Source organism: Suillus clintonianus, assembly GCF_016758775.1.
Source record: "Suillus clintonianus strain FC179 chromosome Unknown DEU56scaffold_65, whole genome shotgun sequence".
In the NCBI taxonomy this organism is placed as follows: domain Eukaryota; kingdom Fungi; phylum Basidiomycota; class Agaricomycetes; order Boletales; family Suillaceae; genus Suillus; species Suillus clintonianus.
In genome coordinates this window covers 35,905-63,803 of record NW_024539289.1, presented here as the reverse complement: position 1 = coordinate 63,803, position 27,899 = coordinate 35,905, and the positions used below count along the sequence as shown (strand labels likewise).

Genomic DNA, 27,899 nt, shown 5'->3' with positions numbered 1-27,899 from the left:
CGTCAGCGCAAATTACTCAGTCTGCAAGCTGTTAGTCGGCCCGCGAAAGCGGAAATGTGAAGGATGATCCCCTCAACATGCGCAAGATAGGATTTCGATAACTGAGTCATCGGGCCGTAAGCAAGGGGAATCTTGCCTTATAGTGCCCAGCCCTGACCCTCGATCTTTTTGTTTTCGACTGGGCCAATCGAAGGACCAGAATGAAATAAATTGAGTTCTTCGAGCAAGTGTTTGACTAAAGCAGTAACGAGGTACTGATCTGAGTTGGGCCGGCGCCTTTTTGCCGAGGGACTCCCCAGAAATAGTCTGGACCAACATTTAGTAAAGTGCCTACGATAACACACGATAACATACCACTAGGTACTTCTCAACCAGGTACCCCAAGTATCAGGTAGATAGAGAGCTGTCAATGCAAGTAGTCCTGCCGCTGACATCGCTCCTTGGACGGTCTAGGAGTACCACTGAATTTGAAATCGATGGCGGGACAGGCACTGAAGGCTTGAAGTATTGTGCCGCTGCAGAGGCTCTGGAACAGGTCTGGATGGAACAAGGGTGACGTGCCATCGACCGCTGGTTTCATGATTGATATCTTGGCGACTGTGTGGCTCTGTGTGCGCTGGCAAATGATTATGCGCAGCTACACTGAGGGCGGTCAACGCATTTCCGGTTTTGAAGCTTACTTTGTTGACAAACGCTGGACGAACAGAGATGACCGTATGGATCGAAACTTTGGTGTGGCGACCTTCGATTGGAATAGTGCAAGCAGCCCTCCTCCGTCGACGTAAAAATACGGCGCTAGTCAACTTGAAGGAGGTTTACTAAGTATAAACTTTGGAAAATTCTAAGCTACAAAACTGAAAATAGGATTTCAAGAACAGCCCCACGTGCCTGACAGCTGCCGGCATGTTCCGAGTAGGATCTGAGATTGCAACCATGCATGCAGTGAAATGGTCTTCATCAACTCTTCATATCCTACTTTTCACTCTTCTCTTTCCTCCTCAACGCCCTAGTCCCGTATACAACTTGCCTCGTTGCCCAGCGAGCGCATTCCATCTTCAAAATGCACTCCATATCCGACTTGACGACGTTCTGTCGGAAGACGACCGGTGACGTCCCTCCGAAGCTTGTGGTATGTTGTATACATTTCGCCCTGTCAACCATCCAGAGCTCGACACTTTTTGTAGGGCGCGTCAACCACAGTTGTAGGATCAAAGATGTATCTTTTCGTGCGTTGCTTTCTTGCTCTCCACAGTCCTTTCTCATACAACCTTCCGTGTAATAGGGTGGGCGCCTGGTCACAGAGCGCCGCATGGTGTCGGATCTATATGTGTTCGATATGGAGACCTTCGTCTGGGAGAGGATCACACCATCTCCAGAGGATGATATCCCTGAAGCAAGATATTTTCACTGCACGGAGACTTGTGAGTTTCCCGACATCCTTAATTGCCGCCTCGCTCTCATGCAAACTCCACTTATCACAAGGGAACAATCAACTGATTATTTTCGGTGGTATGGGCAGCACCCCGAACTCCAATAATCCTGAAGATCTTTGTGTACTCAATGACGTCCGTTTCTTCGACTTATCAATAATGCACTGGCTTCCCGCAACAGCTACTAATAGCACCTCTGCGGAGTCTGGCGCGGAGACCGTGATTCCAAAGCCTCGATATGCCCACCTATCATCTGTTTCAGCTGATCGTCTTTTCATCATCGGTGGTCAAGACCTGTCGAATGTTTGGCTAGATGACATCTATGTGTACGATTTATTGGGTAGAGCTTGGGTTCAGCGCCGAAGTTTTCCCCACCATTGTGGTACCTACCGTAGCGTAGCCGTCTCCGCAAACCAACGTGTCCGATTACCGCAGGAAGAAGTCCACCCAACGGATACGACCACCATGCTAGGTCCCCCTGGAGCACGATTCCGGCCCGACAAGTCCCCCCCTTCAGCCCAAGCCTTCACTTCGTCCGATTCGTTCGTTCACATGCCGTACTCAGCACCCCCAACTGACGACTTTCCGAATGACATCTACCTGTACAGTAACTATAACGTAAGCTGTCAACTGTCGTGATCGCTCGTTCAACCCTGATGAGATATCTGTCATGAAGTTCACAGATGTCAAGCGCGAGTTCGAGGTCTTTTCGCCACTACCAGACACAGATTTCACAATCACAGATCGTTCCACCGATATGACAGGCACGTCATTCCCCCCAGGACTCCGTTTTCCTTCAGGTGCTATCCTGGGCAACCACTTTATCATTGCTGGCACGTACCTGGCGCATACATACCAATCTTATTCTATCTGGGCGTTAGATATGTTGACCATGACTTGGTCTCGTATTGATCCGGGGAGCGCCGTGGCGACTGGGTCCTGGTTTCGTTCCTGTTTATGGGCAGAGGCGAATAAATTCATGATCTTCGGTAACCGGAATGGCAACCTCATCGAAGACTACAACCGCCGGCTTCTCAGTTGGGATCACGTTGCTGTGATAGATTTGGAGTCGTTTGGAATCTATCAACCTCCGCCTCTGCAGATTGATATACCAATGCAGGAGTTTGGATTATCTGCCCTAGAAGAGGGTATTCTTGCTGATTTTGAAATCATCTGTGACGATGGGCGCAAAGTCAAATGTTCAAGGAAGACTCTCGAGGAACGTTGGCCTTGGTTCAAAGACCAAAGGAACAAGTTCTTGGCGCGGGCACGACAGGCAATAGAGATCTTGCCATCATCTTCCATGGATGTTGGGCTTCCGGATCTCCCTGGCACGCCAGGTTCTTCGGAAGCGCGTCCAGACCCACGTCTCACGCCACGCGCCTTCAACCTGTCCGAGCCTTATCCAATCACACTCGCACTATTGCAGTATTTTTACTCATTGGCGCTTATCACTCCCCTTCAACATGCGCCTGCGGTGTTGAGCCAATTGTTGATCCTCTCAAGTACTTATCAAATCCACCACCTCGAATCCCTTGTAAAGCATGCAATGCATCGGGCTCTTTCGAATTCAACTTCTGTCGGTGTGTACGAAGTCGCAACACTGTGTAGCTGTCGGAGCCTTCAAATTAGGTTTGTTTTCAAGTCCCTCTTCACGGCATATTTTGACTTTTTTCCGTTCAGGGCACTCAAGACAGTGATGGTAAATATTTCAAACACGTTAGGGTCTCTTGTCACGAGCTGACTTAGTTCTCAACTCCTAGTCTTATAGCCAGAAGAGGACTGGTCGTTCCCGCGCTGACAGTAAAACCGGAGGCGGTGGTCGTAATCCTGACCCCAGCGACAGCGATAACCCTGGTCGTTCGAGTGACAATGTCCCAACATCAAGTCGTAGCCGTGGTGGTGGTGGCGGCGGCGTTTCTGACACAAATTTCCCTGGCTCTCTGGACCAGCAGAGCAGTACAGGCTCAACGACAAGAGGATTCACAGCTAATCACAGTAAGTGATGCGCTCTAGAGACCGTGAGTAAAGATAAACCAATCTAACCCCGTGATTTGTGATCATGTAGATTTTCCCACTCATGATGGGGCACGTCAGATTTCGGCTGCCACCGTAACTGCGACAGATTCTCAAATAACACCTCCCTCACATAAGAACACACTTTCTGAATGTACGTTAACGCCACGAAGGAAAAGATCCATGGCGCACCACCACAGAACGTACAGCATCATTTCGGCACATACGGATTTTGAGATATGCGCCGTAGCCGACCTGCTTTCGCCTTCAGTATCGCATCCACGGAGCTACGCCGAAGAGCAAGAACGCGTTGGGGTCGCAATAGATGATACCGATGACTTCCTTGATCCCAGCAACGGTATTCATACTGCTGGAAAGGCTCCTATAGCTCCATATCTTCTTCTAGAGCACGAAGAACCACTTTCGCCTTTCTTCGGATCGCATTCCATGACCCACTCAACCACTCATTCAGAATCTGATTTCGACATATCATCAGATGATTATTCTGGCCCCCACACTCCCTCCGTCTCCTCCTTCCCTTCTTTCCACCTTCCTCGCCGCACGCGGACGCGGTCACGTGCTAGCAACAGGCACGTAAGTGCCAGCGACAGCGATACACCCTCCTTGTCGTCTTCAACGACGTCTATCAGCTCGAGTGGCAGTATCTCACAATTATACTCAACTTCGCCTCCTGTCAGCCCTGACACCCTCAGGACTCCCATTGATTATCCCGCTGTTGCTAACCAACACCTTACCATCATTGAGGAGCGATCAGCGGAAAACCAAGATATAACTGGACGCCGCTATTCTGACTCCGGAAGCATCATCTTTTCTCCCGATTATACACCATCGTCGCTGCGGAAGCCATTTGTCACGCGAACCCCTGAGGCGCGACCAAAAGGTCGCGTGTTCAATGTAAAGAACTTGCAACTCAGTGTTCAACCCACACCCACCCACCATTTTCCATCCATATCACCTTCACCTTCTTCGTCCTTCAGCTCACCCATGAGCAATAACTTTTCCCCGACAAGTGCCTATACACAGATGACCAGCCCTCGCACCACGAAGTCCTCCACTCTGAACCGTTACATCTCTTCGAGCTCGAGCAGTAGCAAGCCTCCGAGCGTGCTTGAAAGCGCGTGGTCGGCGTCTCCAACGGCGAGCGTCGTAACAGCAAAAACAGCTCGCAAGGAAGACAACAAAGCAGAGAAGGCGCGGAAGTCGGAGGAAAAGAAGCGACAGAAGGCGGAGGCCAAAGCTGAGGCCAAGGCTAAAGTGGAGAGATTGGCGGAGGAACTGAAGGAGCGCCAACGACGGAAAGCTGCTACGTTCGATAGGCAGTCAGTGCACTCCCATCGGTCATTTGGTCGTGTTCCACGGCGGCATTGGGATGCTGATATTGCTATGTATGACGGGTTGGGCGCCCTCTGATCGCCGTCCTTTTTTGTCTTCATTTGCTGTCTACTATTCTTGCTTGTTCCTAGAATTCATCGTATATATATCATGTTCATTTTGCATACATTTACATTGTTGTCCTATCTGTCATTAATGTACCACGCGATGTGCCGGATTAGTCTCAAACCTGTTGGAATCACATTCCAAGTGGTTATGAGGTGAAGATAACGATAAAATGACCATTAGAATGGAAAGAGAAAAGGAGACATGAAACCGTGGTGCGAATGACATCTGAGCTAGTCATAACCACGGTAAAACTTTTCCACGTGCAACCTGAACTCCGACACAGCATTAAGCTCGTTGTAGTTGCTAAGATGAAGGGGGAAAGAGCATTCCTCATGTTCGATCTGTCAGAAGGGGGTTTGTTGGGAGATCTGTCACTGCTGCATTGCCCTGACTTTCCGCCATCTCTGGCTCTGGTTGCCTAGCGGCATCAGCGCCAGCGGTTATTGCAGCAAATACAGGTGGGCTGCCCAGAACGCTTGTCATTGATGGATCGGTGGAAAGGACCGAATCTCCCGAAAAACGGGGGGCAATGATGTGATTATCTGCGAGTCCAAAATATAAGCAAATTAACACAATCAAAGAGAATACATAGGGGATAATCTAGAACTTACATTCCCTTGCATGCGCTGTGGCCAGCGTTTAGTGAACTTTGAAAATGTTTTTTCCAAAAACAGTTTGCTCACCGAGATCTTTCTGTCTGCTGCAGGACGTGCCTTCCTTGCAATCAGGCCGGCGAGTCACAGTTTCCTCAAGAAAACCCTTCTGCCTTTCTCGTATCCACCAGTCTTTAATACCCCAGAGCATGACTTCCGTAGCACACTGCCTACATATCCTGTTCCTCGGCGCATCCGGATTCTCATCACTCCCAGCGGTAACGCTGTGGATATCCACAAACAAGTCGAGCTCTATCAGGGGGCGGAAACCATTAGGTTGGGAGTTGATGTGTGATGCAACCTACACCGCGTCAAAATACGTAGGGTCATGATCAAAAAGGAACATCACTAACCTCGCGATAAATATGCCGAGGTGAGAGTTCTTGAGCGGTCAGGTAATCAAGCATAATATCGACCTCGACGGTATTGTGATCGAAGCATCCATAAACTTCGGATGATTGGATGAGATCACCAAGATCAGACATATTATGAGGGTGCTGAGACAGCAGAGGTGCTGCCAAACACCGCCCTGGTACACCAACACCGCAAAATGAGACCTGGCATAGGTCACATTTTGTTGTGGACGGAGCGCGCAAGGCGAGAAGATTCTCGCTGACGGCCAGGTAAGAGACAGTTGAGGGGTAGCGACATTCACATACCAATTTCCGCAAAACGCATGTCCAGGAGGATTACCTAGAGTACAGACAACTGAGATAAATCTTTAGTGATGAAAATAAGGCAACCTACCGTCATCCAAGTGCCACGCACGCTCTGGGTCGACGCCATAGTCAATGACGGGTTGAGGGCACCTCCAACCGAATGCATTATCAGGCATGCAATGAGGACAAGGACGAACATAATCCGCATTTTGATTCAGGTTGGGTTCCGGCGACGCTTCTCGTGGGGTTGGGATCTAGGAAACACGTGCTTCAGAAACGTATTCGCAAATGATCTGATTCCTGAACTACGTACCCTCATAGAACATCCAGCTTTGTATACCTCATCCGCCTGAATGCGTTCTCGCTCAGCGCGTTCTCGTGACGGATCCGCACGCAAAAGAATATCGACGATCGATTGCAGCGGGCGGGATGGTGTTACGATAGTAGATACCCCTCGACATGCAGGACAGTTCGTACCTCCATTCTGGAGTCGGTACTCGTTAGATCAATAGCTCCGTGACGACACCAAAACGGGAAAAGAATGAACGCGTGCAGCTAGCATGCATACCCGATGTGTCGACAAAGCGCATGGCGTGCCACGAACAACTGTCAACAGGAGACCAAAAACTCACACGAATCCACAGAACACAACAGCTTGACAGAAGTCAGCATTGACATATGACTACATTCTGAAAGAGCCATACCTGCCACAGAAGAAGTGCTGGCAAGGGGTCACGACCACCGGTCGGTACACCAACTCAGCGCAGCAACCGCATTGAAGTTCTTGAGCAAGATCATCTGCGAGGGCCTCATAATGAGGTTTAGCGACAGACTTCTCGTTATCTGGCTCGTTTCCCAAGTCCTCTTTGAATCGTTTCTTGCTCGTCTCTTCCTCGAGTCCTTCGAATGAGGAAGGAGGTCCGCGCTTGAGGGCTGAGCTGGATGCGGCTCCACTGCGAGACAATGACAGCCCCATCATGGGGTCTGATGTATCTGAAGACGAGGGTTGCGGTTCTTCTGTCATCCTTGAGAGTTTGGAAAAGAAAGATGTGAATGTTGTGAAGAGCCTCAAGGTCTCTAGTACTTAAGTCACTGACCAAACAATTACTGTCTATTTTTGGGTCTCATTCACTACATGTAACATCACTCAGTGGCTTTTGATGATTCAACAACAAAACATATAATGATTTCGATAGCATAGCGTGGTAGACATGTAGCAACACGCAAGACTGATATTAGGAGATAAAAAAATCATTTGTAATTAGTACTGTACCATGCCGAACTCGGCAGGAGGCGGGGAGGGAGGCGGTCGACCTGTTCTCTTGCATGCACGCGTAAGCTGTTCGCGAAGCTGAACGACCCTGCGTCGTAAATCTGAAGAGCAACAATGAGAACAAAAAGCTTGTGCAAGTCAAACCATACCTTCGCACGGCCAGAGGGCGTTTAGGTAATCTACAGGCTTGAAAAATGCCGTGCAAACGTCAAGAGCAAGGGTTAGTGTATTGTCACAATCCCACAGAGTAAGTGCCCTGAACAAGCCTCGTTGAGAAGCCATCCGTAGGAGTAAAATGACACACTTACCGGCTGATCTGACTCATGAACCAGAAAATGAAGAATGGCCTGTGCATGAGGGAGTGAGCAGCATAACCGGTCACCGCACCCATTCCAAGCACCACGCGCTGAGCAACATTCGCCTGGTGGGATACTATTCACAGGTAGTCAATAAAGGAATAACACAATTGATCAAGTGACTGACGCCATTCCTCGGCTTTGGTCCGGTGGAACAGCCCATTAGCATCGCTGTATGACACGAGACAAATCAATCATAGACAACAACATTTGGTCACATTTCAAGACTCACGCAGTAGCGAGAGGGATGAACCGTTTGAATTCATGAGATACCGTCATGCGAACACTGTAAAAACCAGTCATTGCATAGAAAATCAAAGTGAGTTCCAATCTTACTTGAATAAAAACTCCCGACCTTGAAACAAGAAAGTCCTCTCCAAGCCACAGGTATGCGCGTCAAACGCTTTCTCCAGCGCGTCTGCCTCTAGCCAGGCGTTCACCCCAAAACGAGCCATCTCAGCCTCGTTTGCACTCGGTGTGTGTCTGACTTGCAGGCAACTGTGCCAGAGAAGCATCGTTCGTTGAATTAAGGCCCACACGGTGTCTTTACCCGAGTGATTGGACGTCATGTTCGACAATCCTAGCGCCTCTCCAGGGAAGAGCAGCGCAAACTACACAGAATTTGAGCACCCTGACTGACACGGATTGCCGATACTCACATTCGCGGGCTCCCTGAGGAAAAGTTCTGTAGGGATACGTTGTTCAGCAGTGACATATGATGTATGGCCGGCGATCAAGCTGAGCGCGCTCCAGCATAACCGACGGCACCCCTCTTTTCGGACCTCAGCTTCTGACCAATTGTCATTCCACGCAGGGGTGCTGACCCAAAGTGGCGTGAACTCATGGGCGGCTGGCCAATGTTGCCCAAGCGTCATAGAAGAGCAGGAGCAACCTTGCAAAGGATATTGTGGCTGAGTGTCATTAGGAGTGGCAGGTAAGTGGTCGGCAGGATATACGACCTGCCGAGGAGTACTCCACGTTTGGGGTGCAATCGTAGGCACAGATCGAGGTGAGAACTTGGCAGAATGTGGATTGTCAACATCAAGAAAGGTCAGTCCCAGGCTGCGTATGATCATGTCAAGCATGAGTATCGACGACGAGGCCCGCTCCTTGGTGTGTTGGGAATGAGGACAGATCTCGAAAAACGCCAGAAGCTAAAAGGCGATGGTGACACATGAGCACATATACAACATTGCAGATATATGCACTGACCCAGGCAGCTTGAGCGAGTGAATCATCTATCCACCGAGCGTTAAGACTTGCCTCAAGATGACCTTGCGCAACATCTCGTAACCTAATGGCTCTGTCTCTTCCTTCCCTCCCGTTGCCCGCTTCTGAACTCTGGAAAAATGCAGCAATAGCGAGAGCAGCCGGAAGTAGCGCGGGTTGCATCCGTTCCCTCTTTACGGGATCAAAGTATCTCCCAAGGAACTGAGGGACGTTAATAAAAGTAAACCAATAGCTAGATCCACGGAGTAGAAATTGAATGTCTGCAGTAACTAAGTCCGTCGCGCGGTGGCGTTGTGTCGCAGTAAGGGAAGGAAGGTATGATGATGAGGAAGTATACATAGCAAGAAGTGAATCCCACCATGTTTTACGGGTGAAATCAAGAGAGGGTTCGGGTGTGATATTTGATGATTTGTCTGAAGTCTCACTGGTCTCATTGTCCAGTGAAGTGATGAATGCTCGAGGTGGGCTGTGACCATATGACTCAAATAACTGAAAATCCAACTGAGTCGAAAAACCGAAATCATTGTTTGTGTCCTTGATTCACAGGTAATATGAGCGGACTTCGTCCAACAAGTAATTAAGTCGGTACCTCATTGCTCGTCATGGTACGATATAGAGCCTCATTATCTGAGGGAGTGACCAATGTGACCGCATCAGTGAGGATATTCAGGGGTAAAGGCTGAAACGAATTCGACCCTGCTGAAGCCTCGGTTGGAAAAGGAGACATAGCGGTTAACTGTGGGTCGATGACTGGTGGGGGAATGTTAGGAAAGGATATGAGGGATTCGGGTTGGAGTTGATCATTCTCTAAGTCGGTATTAGCCGTTTGGTCCGAAAGGGTATTGGTCGCGGACACCTCGCGCCTTTTTCTGCGCCGCCGATGGGACGCAGCAACGTCGCCCTCGCTTCCAACATGAGCATCCCGAGCCATTCGTTGTCGGGCGCCAGGTGTCTTGTCAGGACCCCGACGTTTTGGTACTGCGTCGTATGAACAGTCATCTCCACTCTTGGAACGACGACTGCAATTATGGCACTGGGGTTTCGCCCCATCACAACGGATTTTGCGTGTCCGACTGCAATTGTGATGAATCAACGGTCAACCCAGTGAGGATAAAAAAATGGGCGAACCACTGAAGGCAAGCAACATAAACTCGAGCACGGGGCTTTCCCTGTGTGGTAAGTGGTTGATCTGGAGCAAGCTCAATTCGCGGCTTTTCACGGCGAGTTCTGCGAGCCTCTGCAGTATCATCCATATCTTCATCTAGCTGCTCAGGTGATCGCGAGGATCGAGATTCTGCGTTTGACGGACCGGGAGGGTCATGCATCAAAGCGGAGTTGAGCTGGGACACAAAGTCTACCGCAGCGACCGGTGGGCGCGACATCATGTTAGAACGATAATAAGAGTCGGGCTCGGAAGCTAGTCGGGGATCTCGGGTTGCATAGTTAAGCATGCCAGAGTTCGTTCCATATTGAGAACGGCTAGATGAATCCAGCTCAGATGCATATGTGTGGGAATGACCATAAGATCCTGGCGCAGGGGAAATGAAAGTTGGGTTCATAGTAGCTCTGGAGTCTGGTGAATGCCTGGAAGGGGGGATGCCGGGAAGAGACATGCTGGTGATTGAGGGAAGTGATTCCGGGTTTAATGCATCCTTCAACTGATATGGCTGTGAATTGGAAGGATCCGAATGCAGTGTATTCCGGGTCTCGGAGGTGGTCTGCTGGGTGTGATACATGATTCACGGGGTGACACTTGCAAGGACGAGCGAACGCCTTGTCAGGATGGTGAGTGTAAGGAAGAAAGATGGGGAGATGTTCCTACAAAGGGGAATAACCTCCACCTGTTGATATGTGTTTTGTTGGGTGGGAATGGCGCTGAACATGGGTTGTCAGATCGGCTCGGAGTTCTGTTTCGCGCGACCGCCGCGACGACCGAAAAGACAGAACGACAATTGACAGGAAAAGAGGAATATCTACGAGACTGAAGTCAGTCAAATCATTAGCAGCAGAAGAACGGAATATACGGGTGCTGTCAGTTAAAGCTTGCACTGAACGTCGGACCGTCCCACTCAATGCCGGCTTGTTGTTCAAGCACTTCTGCACTTCTTCCCACCTTAGTAATGCGGCCAAGAACGGCAGCTACTTGGCGTTACGTAAGTAAGTAGGTTCGCTTGATCATGGGTTCAGGAAGACCATGATGCTCCATGATGATTGTCTGTCTTTTTCGTGGTTCGGAAGTTCCCTTTCTCTGTATCCCTTGGTCCTGCTACCGGTACTTAACCCAGTCGAAACCTTCAAGGAGACAGCACATGCAATATGCGGTCAACTGACCAGACGCATTTAGACGGGCAATGTTATTTCGAGCTCCTTGAATCCAAGAATATGTCTAATCCACAAAGGAACGAGGACGTACTACGTCTGATCGGTTCATGCATCGGTCTAATTCCATTCTTGCGGTTACTAGGAATGGTTGTACTGCATGGCACCGACTCACTCGTGTCCGTTTGCGCGCATGCAACCGTATCCATCCCGATGATGATCATAGCACAGTTAGCAGCCCAAAGCCCTCAGCATAAATAAGATCATCCTTCCTTTGCAACATGTTCAGCAGGGCTGCTAACCACACCCCTTCCCTGGGATCAGACACTCCAGCTTTCCGTCAGCTGTGCTCCGCAGTATAACATGTTATTCCTTGCTTCCCTTTCTAGCTTTATGCTCGCATGCATATTGCAAGTTGCGGCGGTCCCCCATCCCGCCCCTCCTACAATGCGTCGGGCGGACGTCTCAGTTCTTACTCAGATGACGTCCACCCAGCTGGCTGATCTGGCACCATATACTGAATTTGCTCGTGCTGCTTACTGTTCACCTACCATCGTCACCGGCTGGCAGTGTGGTCGTACGCAATCCCACCTTACTTCATTTGGCTTGTCGGTGCTCAATAATTAAACTCTCAGAAGCTTGTGAGGCGGTGCCTGACTTCGAGGTTTCTCTCACAGGGGGTAACGACAACAGTATCCAATATTGTACGTTCCAATCAAAATATTGCGCGCCTTCCCAGACATTTTGCAGACTACGTTGGTTACTGGCCAGCCGAAAACACCGTGGTAGTTGCTCATGAAGGTACAGACCCAATCCAACTGTAAGTGTGCAAACTTCACAGCATACAACTTGAGAAAACTCATTGATCCACACAGCCTATCTGATCTCACTGATGCCGATGTATTGATGGAACGTCTGAACTCCACGCTTTTCCCTGGTGTTGATACCAGCGTCGAGGTTCACAGCGGATTTGCTGACGAGCACGCGCTAACTGCGAGCATCATCTTGGAGGAGGTGAAGAGCCTGATCTCTCAGTATGATGCCAGCAGCGTCACACTGGTAAGCATTGAGCATTTTGTCGGCACTCTAAAATGGCTTTTGACCACTTGAGGAAAGATAGGGCACTCCCTGGGGGGCGCCCTTGCGGAGCTTGATTGTGTGTTTATGGCCTTGAACCTTCCCTCTAGCATCGCTATCAAGGGTGTGTCCACGCCAGTAATATTACGGGCGCGGGATTTTCACAGCCGGAATTTTTAGGTGTGACATATGGTACGCCCCGCGTAGGAAATCCAGCATGGGCCGCTCTCTTCGATTCCCTGGTAAGCTCTATTTTCCCCTTCGAGCCTCGTTGTGCCTTCCCCGTATTGAGCCATGCGGTGAACTACTAAAATCACGGGACAGATCTCGGACTTCCAACGTATCAACAACAAGAAAGACATTGTCCCGATTGTTCCGGGGCGCTTCATGGGCTTCTCACATGTTCAAGGGGAAGTCCACATCGTATCGCCTGGAGACGCATACGAGTGCCCAGGTGAGTTCAAATTCTCCCCCTTTCGGACATGACCGCTCATATCTCTCACTTGTATAGGTGATGATGATGCCACGGACGCTCTGTGCACAATACAGAGTGTGCCCAATGTCTTGGAGGGCGATATCTTGGACCACTTGGGTCCATACCAGGGGATTTATATCGGCACAATCTATTGCACATGATTAGCATGGACTTGTATTATATCAACTGAAAGTAGGACATTTGATTGGTCTTCATAAATCACATGAATAACCGCAGGCGTTGGTGCATATGCGGCATCGTTTCCAAATTAACACACACGTGCGCATCACTCAGAACGCGCACACTCGGCGTCGGCAAGAGAAATGCAAGCATTGGAGGCACGATCGACATAATCACTACGGCTCTCAACGGCGACATTGTAGTCGCTGTTTTTAATTTCAGATGATATATTTTCCTCGGCTGCGGCTGAGGACTGCTGTTCAGCAGTAGATGGGATGGTAGCCTGTGAGCTGTATGATGCAGCGCCCCGAAGGCTGTATTCAATTGTTGCATCACTGAACTTCATGGGAAGCCAGTGTATGGATGTCTGTGAAGATGTCAGGTAGTACACCCATTGAAGTCCACACGTTTTTAGGCGATTCATTGATTGTCGAGTCATTAAGTTCCGTCACTTGTTTCCGTGGGTGTCACTAAGTACTGCCCTTCAGCGATCTTCCCACTCAAATTCATCGACCCCCTTCTCACATTGCAGACATTCAAGCTCACATCTTCAGGCTCCAGGTGTATATTGAAACCGCGAGGAAACAGATAATATTTCATACAGGCATCACATCGCCAAAGAGCCATTTCGCTGCTCAGTTAACCCACCATGCTCGTGCAGAAGCAAAGCGGAAACACCAAAAACCAGGCCAGCTTGCACCGTGAAGTTGAAGCCGCACTCAGACATTATTCAGGCATAATAGTCTACTGTCACGAGGGTGCAAAGTAATGTAATACGCGGCAAGGCAAAGAAACTCGAATTTCGGTACCCAATGGCTACCTCTTTCACCGAGGGTGACAGATCAGAAACAAGCAGTCAAACACAAAGCAATGAAACCATCAAAATATTACTGGAAGCACAGAAGCCAGAGAGCGGCGCAAGAGTATGAGAGTGGGATGTCGCTATGTTAATGCGATCTCCAGCATGCAGGATGCCATCGCAGTCCACCAACACAGTATTGCTAAACAACACGGTCAGTTCAAGTTGTTAAAGGAGAACAGCCGCAAACACGTTTGGCAAGGGAGAAGGTCTGATGCGGATGATAAGTTTTGTCGGACGATGGAGGTGCCACATACGTCACGGAGTTGCAATCATCGAAGACTAGATCAGGGAAGGGAAAATTAGAAAAAACAAAATAGTAGCTAGCAGCCTGGAGGCCTGTCGAGGATCCGGATCGACATCACCTATACAATCGCGCACATCGCATTTATAAGCCGAATAACGCAAATATTAATTTAATTCACATTTCGAAATTCGCGGCAATGGATACCAGCTATTGGAATTCTGAATGAACATGACGTGGACATGGGTTTCTTTGAGTCACTTACCGTCCGACACGCGCCCGCCGTAACACTCACGACTTGCTTCTCAAAATGTTGCGGAGATCAAGCTTCCGGACAGGAAACAGATACAGGGTCCATTCCTCAAGACGTCGCTATAACCGTCGCAATACGTTCCGTTGGCTCCTAAGCATATGTCTGGAGAACCTACCCAAGCGCAAATGGGATCAAGTCGTCATGTTCATGTTTATTTTCGCTCTCTTCCCCTTCCTTCATGCACTTCTCGGTATCGGGGGGAAAGTAGAGCAACATGTCAGTCGCCCAGCGAAAGCAACCAGCGGGCCTCCAGATACATCGCAAGGAAGTGACATAGGTGAAGCCACTCCCCTCATGAACCAGCTGCTTGCGAGTGACACTCACGCGGGCTACCCAGTCGGGGTTTCTGAGCACATCACGCACCCTACACGCGCGCCCATTGCATTGACACCACAAGATGCATTCCCTGACCCGACCTCCCCAGTTTCCCACTCAGAGACAACGCCTACAATGCCTTCAGCGTCTGCGTTCGCACAGACACCTGAACCTGTTGCTCCAGCTTGGCTCCAGGAAGACAAGAACGGGGAAGGTATGCCCTATGACCCATTCTATCTCGAATTCAACGGCGTGTCATGGAGTACGCCAACAAAGCGATCTAGACAGCCACTGGTGCAAAGAACTCGGAGCATCCGGCGAATGCAAAGGGTAACGTTCAGGAGGTGTTCCGAATGCCAATGAGGAGTCAAGAAATTGGCGGGTCCCATCCGGGACACCAGTCGATCAGCAAATGTTCGTTTATGTGATTATTTCATTTTCTACGTACTTGTCGACATGTAAAATGGTCTTGATGAATCTGTCCGTACACTGCACAGTGACTATGTCAACTTGAATGGGCGGGAGTGCACTGTAGTGGTAAGTATACAAGCCGATGACTCAGCAAGAGAGCGCTGCTTTCAATTCAACTTTTGTTCCGAGCCTTTGTAAGTACTGCAGATTCCAGAACTACCTAATATGCCTCGCGACACCTCAGCCTCACCGAGAAGGCGGTCCCACAACAGAGAAGAAGACCGTTCTGGAAGAAGAGGAAAGAAAGACTACCCCAGACCTGACCGTGAGCATGACTACGACCATGAGCGTGATTCAGGCAGGCGAAGGGATAAAGATGACGACGATAGACGTGCCAGACATGACAATTACCGTAGAAGAGACGATCGTCGCGACCGTGATCGCGATTCTAGAAGGCCTGACCGCGGACGGGACAGAGAAGGCCAAGATGACCACGACCGGCCCAGCAGGCATCGAAGTAGAGACCTTGCAGTCTCATCTCGTCGCTCTGCATCCCCGAAACCTCCATCTTCTATCCAACCCGCCGCTCGCCCACGCTCTAGTTCTCGGTCCCAGTCCCGTCCGCCTGTCGACAAGGCCAAACCCAACTTCGCTAATTCCGGGTTGCTAGCTGCAGAAACAAATGCTGTCAAGTTGACTGATGGTACGAGCACAATCCTAAAATATAACGAACCTCCGGAAGCAAGAAAGCCCACTCTGGGTTGGAGGCTGTATGTGTTCAAAGGAAGCGAGCAAGTTGGTCAGCGTCGTATGTTTCTCTTCTCATGCCCACCACTGACTTTCAGGCAGAATTGCTCCATATACATCGCCAAAGCGCGTATCTAATAGGACGTGATCGTACTGTCACTGATATTTTCATTGAACATCCTTCCTGCTCGAAGCAGCATGCTGTGATCCAGCGTGAGTAGTCGTCGTTATCTAACATAAGTCTTAGTATCTTATGAACAACAACCTTTAGATCGCCAGGTAACGGAGAAAGATGAATTCGGCGCCTCAAAACCGAAGAACAAGTGCGCGGTATCATGTTTGTTCTTGCGTCCATCTTTTGCAACTGAGAATGTAGGCCTTTCATTATCGACCTCGAGTCGACAAATAGCACACATGTCAACGATGAGGCCATTCCGACATCACGGTTCTACGAACTCAGAGCGGGCGATGGTGAGTGCCTCCCATTCCACACGCGCGCCATGATTCACCTACAGAATTTGTTGCAGTCATAAAATTTGGATTATCAAATCGGGAATATGTCCTTTTGCATGACGATGCAACCTAAGGTACCTATGGCTAGCAACGCGATTTCAGGCAGTATACAGAATGTTAGATCATGGTACATTGGCTTGTAACTTACTTCTTGCGAGATTCTCTCCGAACTCACTTGCTTTTAGACTATTTGGCATTAGGTGTGAGGGATTGAACTCTATTTTTTCAGAATCATTAATCGATCGCACCCCTTGGTTTGCGAGTTCTTGCAATGACAAGAGGATCAAGTAGCACCCTCAGCTCGAGGGAGCTCACGAATCAAACCATTAGAACCTAGATGAGATGAGTCCTGGAAACGATGGACAATTTATTGTGAAGGCGGATACTCAGGAAATTATGAGAAATGGCACGTGCAGTGATCTTGAGTACTGTCCTCTGCCAAAAAAACACGGTGAAGTACATGGGCCAAGATTTGGAACAGTCAGGACTCACTCGCAACTCACATGTTTTCTTAACAGATGAATCAGAGCCCTTGATGATGTCAGAGCATATTATATTCAAGTAGGCTATGGGCCCAGCCAGCAACTTGCACCTGGCTGTTTATGGCCAGCGCCAATGGGCCATCATGGGCATGGTTCGTTATCTGTCTTTAATATTATGTGAGCTGGCTTAGAATGGAAGCCGTGCCGTCATCGAGGTCCTGGTGAGTCGGTGTGCGCGTTGCCCACTGGATTAGGGCGCTCTCCACAATAGTACCAGTGGTTATAAACCTACTCGCAGTGCTGAACCATCCTCATTGCTCAGTCCCAGTATCATCTACCGTCATCCATGCATCCTTCACAGATAGAGAGGAAAATCGTTCGCTTTCGAATCCTCATCATAGGAAGAGCGAACGCAGGAAAAACCACCATCCTAAAGAGGGTTTGCAATACCAAAGAGAACCCAGAGATATTTAATAGTGCTGGGGAAAAGGTGCGCATCGTGATGCTAGTACGATACTGATAGTGATGACTGTCCGTCGACATCAGATAGACGTCGTTTTGAAGGAATCCAGAGGGGTAACGTCTACTATCGTCAGTTAGCAACATGAACTAACGTGTTCTCAGCGTGGAGAGCACGACATCGAGGACGAAATGGTGTTTCGAAAAAACCGAGGCTTCGTCTTTCACGATTCACGTGGTTTTGAAGCAGGCGGCGAATCCGAGTACGACAAGGTGAATGCATTTATTGCAGCCCGTTCGAAGAAAGGAAACATGAAGGATCGTATTCACACAATTTGGTAATCGGTCAAGTTGGTGATATGCACTGGCTCATTTCTTTGACATAGGTACTGTATCCCAATGGACCAAGCAAGCAGGGCGTTCACCGAAGCCGAACTCAAATTTTTCTCCCACTGTGATACCGGAAGCAGTAAGCTTTCGCATCTGCCTGTTGATTGACTGATTTACAACTTCGTTCTTCAGTCCCGGTAATCGTAATATTTACGAAATTCGACGCCCTTTACGACGTTGAATTCGCGCGACTAAGGAAGGAAGGAAAGACGAGGAAGGAAGCCAAGAAACTGGCTCCGAAGCACGCCGAGGAGACATTTGCGAACTGGTCGCAATTGGAGTTTCTATACCATTCCAAGGACATTCGACGGCCACCAAAATGCCATGTATGCCTCCCTGGTAAGCTGTGAGTTGTTGGATTGCGAGACATGATGACTGTTGATCCATCAGACATGAACGAGGATGATGCAGACTGTGGACTACTCATCAAGCGCACGGCTGAAACTCTGGACAGTGAAGTGCTTCAGCAATTGTTCGTCTCAACTCAGCAAACCAACTTGGAGATCTGCATGAAATATGCAGTAGTACTGTAATTGCTCATAAGCTCATTTAACTGCCGCGAATGTTGTTGACCATTGTTCAGCGCACTTGAAGGTTTTGTTGTCTCTCATGAGAAAATCCCACCTAAGAATGCAATATTGAGGTTGGGTAGCTGGTTTCCACATATTTTGGTAAGATCACATGAATGTTTGAAAGTTGCTCTCATTCATGTTGGGTGTTGCTTGCAGGGAGTACGTCCGTTAATCCTCGTCGGAGCTCGAGCCATGCTGATCCAAGCCATTGACCACTATTCGCAGTATGTGAGTGTCTTGATCCTCGTTCGAGCTCGAGCCATGCTGATTCAAACCATTGCCCACTGTTCGCAGGATGTGAGTGTCTTGATCCTCGTTCGAGATCGAGCCATGCTGATCCAAGCCATTGCCGTGACTGTTCGCAGGCTGTGAGTGTCTTTATCCTCGTTCGAGCTCGAGCCATGCTGATCCAAGCCCACTGTTCGCAGGGTGTGAGTGTCTTGATCCTCGTTTGATCTCGAGCCATGCTGATCGAAGCCATTGCCCACTGTTCGCAGTATGTGAGTGTCTTGATCCTCGTTCGAGCTCGAGCCATGCTGATCCAAGCCATTGCCCGCTGTTCGCAGATTGTGAGTGTCTTGATCCTCGTTCGATCTCGAGCCACGCTGATCCAAGTCATTGCCCACTGTTCGCAGTATGTGAGTGTCTTGATCCTCGTTCGATCTCGAGCCATGCTGATCCAAGCCATTGCCCACTGTTCGCAGGCTGTAAGTGTCTTGATCCTCGTTCGATCTCGAGTCATGCTGATCCAAGCCATCGACCACTGTTCACAGACTGTGAGTGTCTTGATCCTCGTTCGATCTCGAGCCATGCTGATCCACACCATTGCCCACTGTTCGCAGGCTGTGAGTGTCTTGATCCTCGTTCGAGATCGAACCATGCTGATCCAAGCCATCGACCACTGTTCGCAGGATGTGAGTGTCTTGATCCTCGTTCGAGATCGAGCCATGCTGATCCAAGCCATCGCCCACTGTTCGCAGGCTGTGAGTGTCTTTATCCTCGTTCGAGCTCGAGCCATGCTGATCCAAGCCATTGCCCACTGTTCGCAGGCTGTGAGTGTCTTGATCCTCGTTCGATCTTGAGCCATACTGATCCAAGCCATTGCCCACTGTTCGCAGTATGTGAGTGTCTTGATCCTCGTTCGATCTCGAGCCATGCTGATCCAAGTCATTGCCCACTGTTCGCAGGGTGTGAGTGTCTTGATCCTCGTTCGATTTCGAGCCATGCTGATCCAAGCCATTGCCCACTGTTCGCAGGCTGTGAGTGTAGTGATCCTCGTTCGATTTCGAGCCATGCTGATCCAAGCCATTGCCCACTGTTCGCAGGCTGTGAGTGTAGTGATCCTCGTTCGCTTTCGAGCCTTGGTAACTGAAACATTGTCCATCCGTTGACAGTTAGTGAGTGTGGTGATCCTTTGTCGAGTTCGAGGCTTGCTGACTGAAGAAATTCTTGATCCATTGGCAGAATGTCAGTATATTAATCTCCCACAGACCTTTGCCATACTCACCAACAAATTGCTATTGCTTATCTATTGATAGCTTGTGAGTGTGTTCATCCTCTGTCAACCTATCACCTTGCCCATTCACGTGTTTTCAGGGTGTGAGTTCATTCTCCGTCGTCCTCGTGTCACTGTGCTGACCGAAGACATTGCTGATCCGTTGACAGATTGTGAGTGGGTTGCTTTGCTGTTTGGGTCTAGCCATGCTTATCACTGACGTTGCACACATCCCTTCACAGACTGTGAGTGTTTGATCTTCGAGCTTTACTCACCAATGGCATTCCTCATCCATTGACAGGATGTCAGTGTATTTATTCTCCGTCGGGGAGCTCGACTTATCACTGACATTGCGCATCCCTTCACAGACTGTGAGTGTTTGATCTTCGAGCTTTACTCACCAATGGCATTCCTCATCCATTGACAGGATGTCAGTGTGTTTATTCTCCGTCGGGGAGCTCGACTTATCACTGACATTGCGCATCTCTTAACAGCAAGTGAGTATTTGATCCTTGAACCTTGCTCACGAACGATATCACTGATCCATCAATAGGAAGTAAGTTTGTTCATCCCCCTATGACCTTGGGCTATGCTGACCGAAGATATCATTTATCAACAGGGTGTAAGTGCATTGATCCTTAGAAGAGGGGGACGATTTTCAAATTTCCATCGAATTTTTATCAGCTTTGGCACCGTCAATGTGCAGAGATGGAGTCTAGATTACTCTCTATGGTATGTCCAATTGGTCACAGACTACACACATTCGCATGTTGAAAATTTGCCAGGCCTCTGGCTCATCATCATTGGAGACAATTGTTCAGCTTAGCTCTGGTGAATTTTCAGGCGAAATTGCAATGAACCTGCTTATCATTGATCATTTAGCTGTTCTCATCATTTTCGAACATTCTTACTACATTTTCGACAAGCGGCGTTATCTTCAGGACCAGAAGCAGTCTGTTCACTGTGTTCTTGACGCCCTCGAGCAGTACATGGCATCTCCACACGCTCCTGCTGTCAGAGAAGCTGTGAGCGCTGCCGTTCTCACATATGAAGAAGCTGAGAGCACTGCTGTCCTCACATACGAAGAAGCTAAGCGGACTGCCTTCCATGCATATGAAGAAGCTGAGAGTGCTGCCTTCCACGCTTATGAAGAAGCTGAGACCGCTGCCGTCCACGAATATGAAGAAGCTGTGAGCGCTACCCTCCATCAATATCAAGGAAACCGGTCTACTTGGATGGCGAAGTTACCCTTCGAGCGCAGGAAGGAGAGGAGGGAAAAAGAATCTTTTGAACGCTCTCAAGCGAACTTGAAGATGAAACAAGATTTCGAACGTTCTCAGGAGGAAGCGAAACAGGCTTTTGGGTGTTCTCGGGAGCAAGCGAAACAAGCTTTTGAAAGCTCTCAGGAGAAACTGAAACAAGCTTTTGAACGTTCTCGAGAGAAACTGGAACAAGAGTTTGAACAACGTTCTCAGGAGGAAGTCAAACGTCTTGTTCGTTGTTTATTTCATTCTCAGTGGTGCTCATACAAACGTGTGTCTATTTGCTCTCAGGCGAGGGTGGAGTTACTCGAAAAAATTATTCAAATCACTTTACAGTATCGCCTGCGTATGTTTCAACTCTTGAGGATTGTAGCGATTTTGCTGACCCCTTTGTAGCAAGACCTCAAGGCAATGCAACATAGCGTCAATGTTGTTCCGGTTCGAAGTGGAGTTGAGGTGTTTCGGCGGTGAATGCGGGCTTCTTGAATGCGGTTTGTCGAAGTAGTTTCAGGAGGTGGATCTGTACGAAATATCTGTATGATCATACAATCTGGCGTTTTTTTTTTGGTATGGGGTATACGTCTTTGAATGATGTCGGTCACCCTCAGCCGAGACGGTAGCGAGACCGATTGGGCTTGATTGTCAGTTGTACCTCCCAATTACCCGTGGTCTGATTGCAAGTGGATTGAGGTCTTGTATGTGTACCATTCTAGTCCACAACTTTTCTCGATGTCTCTTTCAGAAAAGAAATAAAATCCCGTTTATTATGATTTCAGAATTACACTCTATGTAGACACATGGGACGTATATGACAATGCTAGTCGCTCTAGCTAGTGGATGCTGTATAAAATTTCTAAGAAGACTTGGCTGTCGGCAGTTAATAGCCTTCGAACTGGATGGCATTGAAGCAGCGGATGCACCTTGAAAAATTCCAACGTTCATTTTTTAAGGGACAGTGTGCAGGTTATCAAGAGTAGATATCTCTCGTGCGTCAACCGTTTGGCTACCGCTCTATGCATGCCACAGTCAGAGTCCCATCGTTCTCATTTCCACTAAATATGATTCAGATAAGTGTATGGACCGTGTTGATCATAAACTGACTCTGGATGCATCATCCCAAAGGACCGAGGGATGATGTAAACAAACATGCGGCGCTGGGTGTCATCTATGCCATGGTTTCTGGTGGATACCAGTGCAATGACCGCTACATGCGTGCCTTACAAATGTACGAGTGAGGTTATAAGCCTGAAACAGTCGCCTGTCCGATCCGTTTAACGACGAAGTCCTGTGTCTGTGAGCTTGCAGCGACCAATAACAATATTAATGATGTTCATCACTGAGTGTCAGGATCCCGGCGTGCGGTGGAAGACATAGATATCGTCAATCCGTTGCAGGGCGTGACCGTGCTGCTGTTTAACAGTGAGTGTGTTGGTTTGTAGTTGAGCTCGTGCTACACCGCAAGAATAAATATCCCTTGCTTAAAGTTTTGAAAGGGAAGCGTTGATTGTAACGCCTTCATAATAAGAACGTAGAGGGGCGGAGGATGAAAAAGGTGCAAGCCGGGAAGACAAAACTGTTGGCACCATCTGAAATAACACTCACCACATTTTCTTTCCGGCTGTTCCACCCACCAGCGCATCATGATACAGCGGCGCACGCAGCAGCTGAATCAGCAGGTAAGTATGCTCCTCCCAAAAAGTGGTAGCTTTCGTTCTTCGAGACCCACTCAGCTGCCTTGCGAGTTGAACATGGAAGCAGGGGATCAAAAGATGCAAGCCATGGAGAGCGACGACGCGTCAGATGAAAATGAGAACGAAGACGCGTATCGTTGGGGTGAGGATCGACGGGTATTGGATGGATGGTTGGGGTAGGGTTGTTGAACGTCGACTCGTTGAATCTTGAAAGGTTGATGGTTAATTGAACTCGTATATGGGACTTCCAATGTATGCAATGTAGCGCGAAGTCAGGAGCTGTTTGGGTCTATTTGGGGCACAGGTAAAAACGCTGCGCTGCTCACAAAACATTGATGAGCCCGAAAAAGGAGTGGAACCAGCCGGCGTGCTTATAAGAGTTTTAGTTATCACATCTCTCCTGTGTCATTCCACATCATCGTGATGTCAAGTTTCACGCCAAACCATGCCCTCCTGAACCCAAAGTTTGAGGGTTACAAATTGGCGGTAATCTCACAAGAAGACGCTGTGACGCGCTTCGGCCTTGAATACAGACCCACACAAGTCGCTAATTCTGGGCGGTCTCCACTATCTTTCAAGGAGGTCCAGAGCAGGATCACACATAATCATCTGGCCATGGCAAATGACAGCGGCAGGTGTCTATATATTGACTCGGAACATCATGTTATCCTCGTCGACTTCATGAATGTACGCTTTTGCGATACCATCCCTTGTTCCATCAAGAGTCTCACATCGTGCACAAGTAGGACAGTCACATGCCATCATTTACTGTGGTTTATGAACTTCCCGCTCCAATCAGCGCTCCCGCAGCTGTACAGGTCCATCGCGAGTATCCATCAGCAGTGTTTCTTGACGCAAGGACTGCATTCGTCGCCGATGGCCAAGGGGCTCTCTACATCCTCGCACTTCCTGTAGAAGGAGCTGCTACTAACCTAGGCTGCTTTGAGCTCTCTAATGTTACGCAAACTCTTCATTCAGCTCCGGCTCCATTTCGCATCCACTCTGTCGCTAAGACATCTGATGGCGCAGCTATAGCGCTTCTGTCTTCTCGCTTCTACGGAGGCCCCGAAGCCTCTCCAATGCAATCGACGACAAGTCACACTTCTGAATTTGACGTCTGGGCTGCGAGATTCTTGCTGCCTCTTCCAACCCAGAAGGGCGATCTCGCTCCTCTTGACATTCTTTGGAGGAGGCGGGGACAGGATGTACCTATATTCATGGAGTACGATAACTCTCGAAAATGTTATCTTCTGGCTGGTAGCTCCGTCTATCGCGAGCTCAACCAACCAGCCCCACTTTCATACGAACCCTCGCCAGATGAAATGGCCCCTATTCCGCGTCTGGATGAAAAGTTAGATGTGGAGACTCCCCCCAGACCCCCACCATATTCCTGGACACAGACATCTGATTCCGTGACAGTGGCCTTCCCCCTCCCAGCCACAACTCCAACATCAAGCATCAAGGTGACATTTTCCCAAAAGACCTTGACGGTGCACGTCCAGAGCACGTCACATGTCGAAGGCGTCCCTCTTCCCCGCTATTCTGCCAAACAGCTCTGGGACGGTATTCAAACCTCCACCAGTTTCTGGACCTGGGATCGCGAGGGAGAGCACTCATTTGGATTGCTCACGTTGCATCTGGACAAGCAGCGTGAAGATAGTCGGTGGATGCATATATTTGCATCTGCGGGTACTCCGGGTGGAGAGGAGGAAGTTCCAGAAACCCTCGACCCTTCAGAGCTCTACCTCATCCGAGAGTCGTTGGAGAAGTATACAGCTGCACTCCAAAGTGGAGAGGATATGAGCGGGCTTGGATTGGGCCGAGGGGTGCCAACACTTGCTCAGGGAGAGGTCGATGAGGAAGTTGACTCTTCAGTCGGACGAGTGGCCTTCTTGACGTGGGTGGGTGAGGATGGAGGGATCCCTGTGTGGTCATCTGGCTTTGGTGATTCTGTATGCAACGTTCTGTCGATCGATCTTCCTGGTTCAGGTCCAGGAGCGTCTATGGTTGTGAAGAATGGAATCGATGGCACCCTGTTCACGCTGGATGAGGCACAGACGGTGGGTTCTCTGCCCACTTGGACGCACAGTGCAACTTTCTCGGCGCTCGCCTTCGTGCTCGCCTCCAAGCGTGACACACGCTTCACATATCATGTCTCATCAAAAGCAGTTTTGGCGTTCGAGAACGGCAGTAGGGATCGAGGAGGGAACGTATACATTTACCGTGGTGGGCTTCCGGGTCAAATTTGGGCCAAACAAAGTGTATTGAAAGTTGGTGATGGAGGCGCTGGTTCTCTGTTAGGTGTCGGTACGTTCAAAACGGTGCAGGGGCACACTATCGTCTGTCTATGCGAGAACGAGCTAGTAGTGATGGACAACATCTTTTGAATAAAATTGGAGGAAAGTACAGTGGACAGCCTGTAGCTCGAAGAGTACATATAATACTTGTGATGCCACAGGAGGGAATCATGAATCGTCAAGCTTTGAAGGCGACGGGTAGGAAGAAAATAGTTAGAGAGGAAGCACAAGGTAGCCCAATACACAACACTGACAGGTGAAAGGAAAGTTACAACATATTGAGAAATACAGCTATGCCTTCAAAGGGTCATCACTGGAGGCCATTAAGCCGTCAACGTTCATCGCGGGATCGCCGTCGCTTTGAAGAGGCACCTTGAATTGCTGAACGGGAGTGACGTCTCCGTTGATTCTAGGATTTGGCGGACTAGGTGATGGACTGGGGGATTTCGGGGCGTCATTCACTTCATCAAAGGGGCTAGTCCCTTCATCATCCTGAACCTCTTCAATCCGTGCAACACCATCAAAGTGCCCGCCAGTCTCTTCATCGTCAAAGTCATCGTCGACCTCAAAGGAGGCAAGACGTGCCCGCAAACCAGCTCCAGCGTCCGGTGGCTGTGCTCGGGGAAGCCCGAATGTGTCGCTGAAAAATGAGCGCCCGCTAAATGACGTGTCCATATCATCGCCACTGTCGTCCTCATCGTCATTATTGGCGAACATGAGGCGACCAGTGTCGCTCAGGATCCCCGAACCCGGGTGGAAAGAGATGCCACCAGTGCTTCCCAAGACACGAGCAAATGGACTGTTTCCACCAAACAAACTGCTTGTCGAGTTGTCCTCGCCTCGCTCCCTCCTCAACCTGTCCCTCTCTTGCTGTGCCTCTCTTCGCGCTCTGTATGATGACAGTCGGTCTGATGAATAGATTGGCGGAATAGTGTCAGGTGTTGCGTAACCGAAGCGGTTCTTGACACGATCTTTGACCCAGTCGTACCATTCTTGCTTTGTCCTTCCATGAAGAAGAGCCACAATGAGGACAGTCATGTTATCGCATCCGATACCAGACCCCGATGAGGTATCTGGAGCAAGACAGTGCTCGCACATCATCTCTCCGATCTCCTTGAGTTCCAAGCCCTCTGACACTTTTAGCCGGACGAAGTCGACGACAGCTTGTGAAGATAGACAATCCCAGATACCTGACGAAAAGTTAGAACCACGTCGTGCTTAGGACTTGTCATCTTACCATCACAGGCCAGGATCAGGAACTCATCCTCGTCTGTAACATCGTGAACGGTGATATCAGGATCGGCAGTAATAATTTGTTTTTGAGGACCGAGTGCGTAGTTTTTCTTGAACTCGAAATCTCCCAAAGCCCGAGACAACGCAAGATTTCCTAAACATCCATAGTAAGTACAACCCCAGAGAGTGACCGGATGACTCACCATTAACACGTCCATATTCTACGTATCCTCCAGCTTCCGTAATTCGTTTCCGTTCAGCTGAAGAGACCGTTGAACAAAAATGATTCATATTTGGATAGTCAACGTACTCTCGCTTGATGGTTTATGGTCAAAACTCAAAGGTTTGGCTGTACCTTGCACGCTAAGAACAGACCGGGAATCGCCAGCATTGGCCTGTCAGGCAAGCATTGGCAAAAGGACAATGAAATATAGAAGGAAAAATTGGTGTACCACATAAATCTTGTTATCGTCCGTTATCAAAGCAGCCACAGCAGTACAGCCTGATGGGTCGCGGGTATGCGACGGATCTGTGTTGAAATGAGTGGAGTGTGTGCAGAGACAATAAGACGATATAGCGTACCAGCGAGGAGATCTTCATCGGTGCCGAGGAACGCTTTCTTAAGCGCTTCATCATAACGTTTTTCACGATATGCCTCTTCTGAAATTAGTCGCTTGTGAACGTTCTTCCCCGCAAACCTCGCAACGGTACTTCCTGTGAAGAATCAGCTCGAGGCTTGGACCCGCAAAAAGAATTAGGAAACAATTACCACCGTGCCCATCATAAACAGCAAAGAATGTGTTTTTATCTGTTGTGCTCTCTGCAAGGGTTAGCATGGTCACATGAGCATCCTCCATAGCTGCAATAAGGACACAGATACGCGAGATGTGTGAGATCACATCAGAACCGCGGCCGAAAAACCGGTTACGCACTAATTCTCCATCCTTGCATCTCAGAAACTGCAAATAGATATCGATCATCTTCTCCCGTCTCTGATTTCTTCTCTGTAGCTGTAGAAACAAACAGGGATAGGTCATGAGTGTGTTTCTTGGAGTAAAACGTCGTCCAGAAGGCTGCACGAGGGCTTCATACCTGGCGCTGAGAGTGTTTGACCCTAATGAATGACCGAATAATGAGACTGGCCATATACTGATGAGATGTGTCAAGCTTACCATGCCTCGCTATTGATGGAGAAAGACGTAAAAAAGCAGAAAGTAATCGCTTAGCCAATGAACCGAATCAGAATGGGTCAGACTCCTGTAGTTTCGTGAATCGAAAGGATGGAAATGAAGGGAGAGGGTAAATTTTTCAAGAGGACACAGATATGGTCTATGCTGGTCAATGAGCACAGCAAGCACGCAAGTCATTCCTATTTTGTCTTGTTTGTCTGCTAGGGTTTTCAGCTGGCAAGAACTTGTGATATGATCCGAGTTGATGCTGGCTGTGCATGCTACTTCCTAGCCCTAGTACGTACACTGGCGAATCCG

At 49.1% G+C, this 27,899-nt stretch overlaps 10 protein-coding genes across 10 annotated transcripts; 7 read left to right on the top strand and 3 right to left on the bottom strand.

The window, feature by feature from the left end:
* The first annotated feature begins 913 nt into the window (after positions 1 to 913).
* Positions 914 to 4,944, top strand: DEU56DRAFT_817672 (uncharacterized protein). Its single transcript, XM_041353930.1, has 8 exons — positions 914 to 1,129; positions 1,185 to 1,226; positions 1,283 to 1,421; positions 1,483 to 2,048; positions 2,107 to 3,062; positions 3,114 to 3,132; positions 3,194 to 3,428; positions 3,499 to 4,944. Exons 1-8 carry the CDS (start codon positions 1,061 to 1,063, stop codon positions 4,875 to 4,877), a joined length of 3,405 nt encoding a protein of 1,134 aa, XP_041205806.1. The 5' UTR covers positions 914 to 1,060; the 3' UTR covers positions 4,878 to 4,944.
* Positions 4,945 to 7,312, bottom strand: DEU56DRAFT_817669 (uncharacterized protein). The gene is made up of 9 exons (XM_041353929.1): positions 6,924 to 7,312; positions 6,852 to 6,873; positions 6,533 to 6,703; positions 6,308 to 6,473; positions 6,220 to 6,253; positions 5,914 to 6,172; positions 5,591 to 5,861; positions 5,519 to 5,533; positions 4,945 to 5,449 (listed from the first exon to the last, which is right to left on the bottom strand). The coding sequence occupies exons 1-9, from the start codon at positions 7,241 to 7,243 to the stop codon at positions 5,238 to 5,240; spliced, it is 1,470 nt and encodes a 489-aa protein (XP_041205805.1). The 5' UTR covers positions 7,244 to 7,312; the 3' UTR covers positions 4,945 to 5,237.
* Positions 7,313 to 7,383: 71 nt separating this feature from the next.
* DEU56DRAFT_817640 (uncharacterized protein) lies at positions 7,384 to 11,164 on the bottom strand. Its single transcript, XM_041353928.1, has 11 exons — positions 11,103 to 11,164; positions 10,207 to 11,051; positions 9,668 to 10,151; positions 9,061 to 9,612; positions 8,508 to 9,002; positions 8,185 to 8,459; positions 8,081 to 8,134; positions 7,976 to 8,019; positions 7,801 to 7,924; positions 7,642 to 7,748; positions 7,384 to 7,593 (listed from the first exon to the last, which is right to left on the bottom strand). Exons 2-11 carry the CDS (start codon positions 10,812 to 10,814, stop codon positions 7,481 to 7,483), a joined length of 2,856 nt encoding a protein of 951 aa, XP_041205804.1. The 5' UTR covers positions 10,815 to 11,051; positions 11,103 to 11,164; the 3' UTR covers positions 7,384 to 7,480.
* Positions 11,165 to 11,283: 119 nt separating this feature from the next.
* On the top strand, positions 11,284 to 13,148 carry DEU56DRAFT_817599 (Alpha/Beta hydrolase protein). The gene is made up of 8 exons (XM_041353927.1): positions 11,284 to 11,974; positions 12,033 to 12,101; positions 12,148 to 12,217; positions 12,273 to 12,456; positions 12,514 to 12,598; positions 12,655 to 12,716; positions 12,799 to 12,928; positions 12,986 to 13,148. Exons 1-8 carry the CDS (start codon positions 11,761 to 11,763, stop codon positions 13,108 to 13,110), a joined length of 939 nt encoding a protein of 312 aa, XP_041205803.1. The 5' UTR covers positions 11,284 to 11,760; the 3' UTR covers positions 13,111 to 13,148.
* A 993-nt stretch (positions 13,149 to 14,141) lies between these two features.
* On the top strand, positions 14,142 to 15,402 carry DEU56DRAFT_817592 (uncharacterized protein). Its single transcript, XM_041353926.1, has 2 exons — positions 14,142 to 14,442; positions 14,498 to 15,402. The coding sequence occupies exon 2, from the start codon at positions 14,543 to 14,545 to the stop codon at positions 15,221 to 15,223; it is 681 nt and encodes a 226-aa protein (XP_041205802.1). The 5' UTR covers positions 14,142 to 14,442; positions 14,498 to 14,542; the 3' UTR covers positions 15,224 to 15,402.
* A 56-nt stretch (positions 15,403 to 15,458) lies between these two features.
* On the top strand, positions 15,459 to 16,791 carry DEU56DRAFT_817587 (smad nuclear interacting protein 1). The gene is made up of 5 exons (XM_041353925.1): positions 15,459 to 16,070; positions 16,121 to 16,231; positions 16,290 to 16,341; positions 16,395 to 16,489; positions 16,546 to 16,791. The coding sequence occupies exons 1-5, from the start codon at positions 15,497 to 15,499 to the stop codon at positions 16,602 to 16,604; spliced, it is 891 nt and encodes a 296-aa protein (XP_041205801.1). The 5' UTR covers positions 15,459 to 15,496; the 3' UTR covers positions 16,605 to 16,791.
* A 416-nt stretch (positions 16,792 to 17,207) lies between these two features.
* DEU56DRAFT_498043 (uncharacterized protein) lies at positions 17,208 to 19,144 on the top strand. The gene is made up of 10 exons (XM_041346509.1): positions 17,208 to 17,503; positions 17,560 to 17,589; positions 17,638 to 17,810; positions 17,859 to 17,941; positions 17,995 to 18,201; positions 18,253 to 18,391; positions 18,446 to 18,533; positions 18,591 to 18,668; positions 18,863 to 18,940; positions 19,139 to 19,144. Exons 1-9 carry the CDS (start codon positions 17,360 to 17,362, stop codon positions 18,887 to 18,889), a joined length of 969 nt encoding a protein of 322 aa, XP_041205800.1. The 5' UTR covers positions 17,208 to 17,359; the 3' UTR covers positions 18,890 to 18,940; positions 19,139 to 19,144.
* A 1,756-nt stretch (positions 19,145 to 20,900) lies between these two features.
* DEU56DRAFT_817566 (uncharacterized protein) lies at positions 20,901 to 21,895 on the top strand. The gene is made up of 3 exons (XM_041353924.1): positions 20,901 to 21,422; positions 21,483 to 21,537; positions 21,588 to 21,895. Exons 1-3 carry the CDS (start codon positions 20,919 to 20,921, stop codon positions 21,611 to 21,613), a joined length of 585 nt encoding a protein of 194 aa, XP_041205799.1. The 5' UTR covers positions 20,901 to 20,918; the 3' UTR covers positions 21,614 to 21,895.
* A 1,329-nt stretch (positions 21,896 to 23,224) lies between these two features.
* DEU56DRAFT_982371 (uncharacterized protein) lies at positions 23,225 to 25,269 on the top strand (the record flags this gene model as incomplete). The annotated part of the gene is made up of 2 exons (XM_041359889.1): positions 23,225 to 23,569; positions 23,629 to 25,269. The coding sequence occupies exons 1-2, from the start codon at positions 23,306 to 23,308 to the stop codon at positions 25,267 to 25,269; spliced, it is 1,905 nt and encodes a 634-aa protein (XP_041205798.1). The 5' UTR covers positions 23,225 to 23,305.
* On the bottom strand, positions 25,250 to 27,779 carry DEU56DRAFT_890757 (PP2C-domain-containing protein). The gene is made up of 10 exons (XM_041356287.1): positions 27,585 to 27,779; positions 27,505 to 27,526; positions 27,345 to 27,422; positions 27,182 to 27,271; positions 26,995 to 27,126; positions 26,865 to 26,941; positions 26,723 to 26,807; positions 26,616 to 26,672; positions 26,417 to 26,566; positions 25,250 to 26,369 (listed from the first exon to the last, which is right to left on the bottom strand). Exons 1-10 carry the CDS (start codon positions 27,585 to 27,587, stop codon positions 25,471 to 25,473), a joined length of 1,593 nt encoding a protein of 530 aa, XP_041205797.1. The 5' UTR covers positions 27,588 to 27,779; the 3' UTR covers positions 25,250 to 25,470.
* Between the last annotated feature and the right edge of the window lie 120 nt (positions 27,780 to 27,899).